This window comes from Phyllopteryx taeniolatus, chromosome 5 (genome assembly GCF_024500385.1).
Source record: "Phyllopteryx taeniolatus isolate TA_2022b chromosome 5, UOR_Ptae_1.2, whole genome shotgun sequence".
NCBI lineage: Eukaryota > Metazoa > Chordata > Actinopteri > Syngnathiformes > Syngnathidae > Phyllopteryx > Phyllopteryx taeniolatus.
Window position 1 is genome coordinate 7,113,300 of NC_084506.1, and position 3,725 is coordinate 7,117,024.

The window sequence follows — 3,725 nt, forward strand, 5'->3', positions numbered from 1 at the left end:
GGACGTTCGTTTTAGGCTCGCTTGAGGTACGTTCACGTACTTTGAATAAGATACGGCTCGCAAGCAGGCAACAAAACGTTATGTAGCCTAGGAAGCTAGTGCTAGCACTCACGGTTGTGCGTAAACATGCTGCCGTTCTATCGAATCGTGCTCTAAAGTTTCGGTGTGGGTGAAGTCATTTAATTACAGCAAGTTAGCAGCCATTATTTCTGTCACGTTGTAATGTTGGTTTGAGCTGACTGATTAGAATACACGATGAGTACAGTGATTTCCAACCTTTATGGAGCCAAGGAACATATTTTACGATTGACAAATCTCACGGCACACCAACAAACAAAAATGGCACAAAAAGCGGATACGTTAATTACTTCCTGCCATCGAATAGAAGACCACTTCTCATTTGTTCTGTCTGTCACTATGCCTCACTGGCAAAAATAATTGTTTGAGCAATTAAGTACACGAGTATATACAGTAAATGAACAGGTCATTTAAATCGACACATTCCTCCATCTTGTGATCGGACCGGTGATCGGTTATCGTTTTTTTTTCAAATCGCTGATTGGTGATCGGCCCCAAAATCCTGATCGTGTAAAGCCTACTCATAAGCACGAGCACCCTGAACTATCTTTATTTTCAATCATCCTATTCTCTTTGTATTTCACGACTTATCCAGGACCGCGGCTATCGTATTTTGTGCGCTGTGAAAATAAATTGCTGGCATCCTTGACTAAGTTGCGTGCGGACTCCAGGTGGCGCCGGCGGAGGGTTTGTCGGACCTGGCGACGCAGGTGCTGACGTCCCCGTCCAAGAACTACATCCTGACTGTGACGGGCGCCGGCGTGGCGCTACTCTTCCTGATGGGCCTGCTGTGCGGAAGGTTCACCAAACGAGTCACCCGGGAGCTGAAGGACAGGTAGACCCCGCCCGCCCACGCCGGGCTCTGGTCACGCCTGCAGGAGGAATGCCCGACCCCTCCCTACCCGGAACACTCAAAAGTGGACATCAACCACTCTTTTAGCCCCGCCCACTGTCAAGGAGCCCCCCCCTTTCCTATTTTCCCTGTGCTGGTCGGGGTGCCGGTCGGTGGGTCAGAGGTGAAGATGTGAGGGAGCTCAACGTATAAATGTAAATTTAAAAACAAAAACAAAAAAAAAACAAAAAAAAAAGTCACATGACCTGCTCGCCTGTGGAGCGCCGCGATGACTCCGCCCCTTATCGTGTTGGATTTATTGCTGTGGGACTGCCAGGTAGGCGGTGCCAAACCAGCGCCCCCCCACGCATTCTTCTTGTGTAATTTGGCTTTTGTTTCTACTTAAGGTGCCCCAGCCCCCCCCCCCCCCCCCCCCCCACACACACACACACACATACGCTTGCAGTGCTTTTGCCCTACACCACACCTGTGCCATAAACGCAGCACCACACCTGCCATTTGCCCGGCTCACCAGCCGCTGGTGTCGCCGTGTTTCCATCTCGCGTTGCAGTGACGTCACAAAGATTTTGTCATATTGTGACGGTGTGTCCGTGAGGTTGTTTCAGGACTTGACTACGCTGTGAGGTCACAAAGATGCAAAATCTTCTTATTTCTTGTGAAAAACATCTCAAGACAGTTTTGACTGTTCTCGACAATTTCAGCAAAACATGAAGACTTGTCTTATGGTACAAGATCTTAATCTTATCAAGTCAATTCATACTCGTTCAAATGTTCTCTCTTTTTTCTTTCAACATTTTTCTCACAGCAGTGATGTCATTGTGTGGCATTTGCGCTGTTGTGACTTTAACGCACAGTGATTCCATTCTGTCATGAAAAACGATGTCTCTTCGCAAGTGAAGGTTCAAAGAGATGACATCAGGAAAAACAGCACAGCAGTGATGTCATCGTCTTGTGATGTCATCACTGCGCAGATGAGTCGTGAGTTCGGTGGCAAAAGTTGGTCGTCGCTTTGGTGACGTCACCGTTTAGCTGATCAGACTTGCTGGTGCCCCCCCCCCAAATGTATTATAAGATGTAAATCGCGTGGTGTGGCGCTGCTGCCCTCTGTGGGGGAGCTGAGCACATCGCAGGAAGCAAGACAAAAAAAAATGATTTGACGTAGAGGAGAGGCTGGAATCATTGCACATTTGTCAGTCGTTTTTGCAAGGTGTATAAAACTGTCGCTAGTTAGCTCAGCCTTATTTATTTGTATATGTGGGGCATGCTCGCCTTCCAACAAATGTTCTCCGCTCTGATTGGACGGGAGTTTGTGATGCGGGCGTGGCCGCGCTGCGATTGGCGCTTTTTAAGTGACTTGACATTTGATTGGCGGCTGGCTGTGAGGAGGTCGCCATTTTGTTTGTGGGTCAAGTTGTCACGGCGCGCTCATTTCTGCGTAGGCTTCACCTGGTGGTCAAAGGGTGGGATTGGACCGCGTGGAACCCGAAGCGATGACGTCACTGCGCAGTGATGTCACGCCGTCGCATCGTGATGTTGTGGTTTTGTGACCGCGCAAAACTGCAGCATCTCCGCGCAGACGGTCACCGGACGGTTTTGCGACATCACCGCGGCGTGGCGGTGTGTCGGAGGAGTGCGTGGACGTGAGCGCGTGACAGACAACTGCGGCTTTGCGTGAATGCGACGTCTTATTCTGGTTGTCGGGCGAGCAGACGAGCTTTATTTTGTGTTGAAGAAAATGTTTTTGTAAAAGTTTTTTTTTTTTTTTTTTGCTTCTGTCCATTTTTTCTGCTCTTTTTTTTTGTGTACAGATATGAACATGAGTGGTTTGTTGATAATAAAGTCTGCAAGGTTTCTACTAGGTCGTCCTCGTCTTTGTTGCTTGACCTCACAGACATGCCAATGAACATGCTAATATGCAATTAAACATGCTAAAGCAGCGCTTTTCAAACTTTTTACACCAAGTGCTGCTAAAATACCTACAAGTGGAGAAGCGTAGTTATTCTAAAATGTATATTTAATATTCTTGTAGAGGGTATTGGGTTCGGCTTCGAGAACCGATTGGAACGAGTGTGGTTTCGTTCGCAAACGTTTCGAACTGAAACCGAATCGGTTTATGAAATACGCGAGTCGGCTGGGAGCGGAAACGGAACTGCTGAAGCGTTCTGTCACTCACTTCTGAATCTTCGGCGAATGACCAATGAGCAGGCGGGGGCGGGACTCGAGTAAATGTCCTGCCATGTTATTTGCGATCCGCCGGCGTTGTCACTCACTTCGGCGAACGACCAATGAACAGCGCCGTGCAAGCGGGGGAGGGATTTCAGAGAACTGAGTGATTCGTTCAGTGAACTGGTGCACGAATGTACTGAGGAACTGAAGAATGATTCGTTCGTTTGTGATCCGCTAAGTACGATGAACGATACGTTTGCGCAAGGAGCGACGTACTACGCATTTAACGTACTTTGAAGCGCAAGTCCTGACGTCCTCGCGGGGATTAGCTTTCACGAGCAGCCGTTTTGTCAAGCTAGCGGCTAATGTTGAGTCAGTCAAGCACACACAAGGGCGGGGATGGTGTCGCCATAATCTTAACGGACTCCATGTACCTGAAGACGGACGAGGCAAACTGAAGCGGCAGCAGGGAGTTTAAGGGGGAGATTTCTTTGAAAATATTAAAATGACATGTACATAATCTACACAAACATTTTTCTGGATAGAACTTGTTTGTTACAAAAGAGTGAATGATAAACATTTTATGGACAGATGAACCATAAACGGAGCTTTTTGGCAATGCACACAA

At 47.9% G+C, this 3,725-nt stretch overlaps 1 protein-coding gene across 2 annotated transcripts in view; it reads left to right on the forward strand.

Moving 5' to 3' along the window:
* glg1a (golgi glycoprotein 1a) overlaps positions 1-2,789 on the forward strand; it is a 28,627-nt gene extending 25,838 nt beyond the window's left edge. For both annotated transcript variants that reach the window (XM_061775032.1, XM_061775033.1), the window contains one exon: positions 750-2,789. In XM_061775032.1, coding sequence (XP_061631016.1) covers positions 750-917 — 168 coding nt within the window. In that variant the 3' untranslated portion in view covers positions 918-2,789. The remainder of the gene's footprint in view (positions 1-749) is intronic.
* The last annotated feature ends 936 nt before the right edge of the window (positions 2,790-3,725 follow it).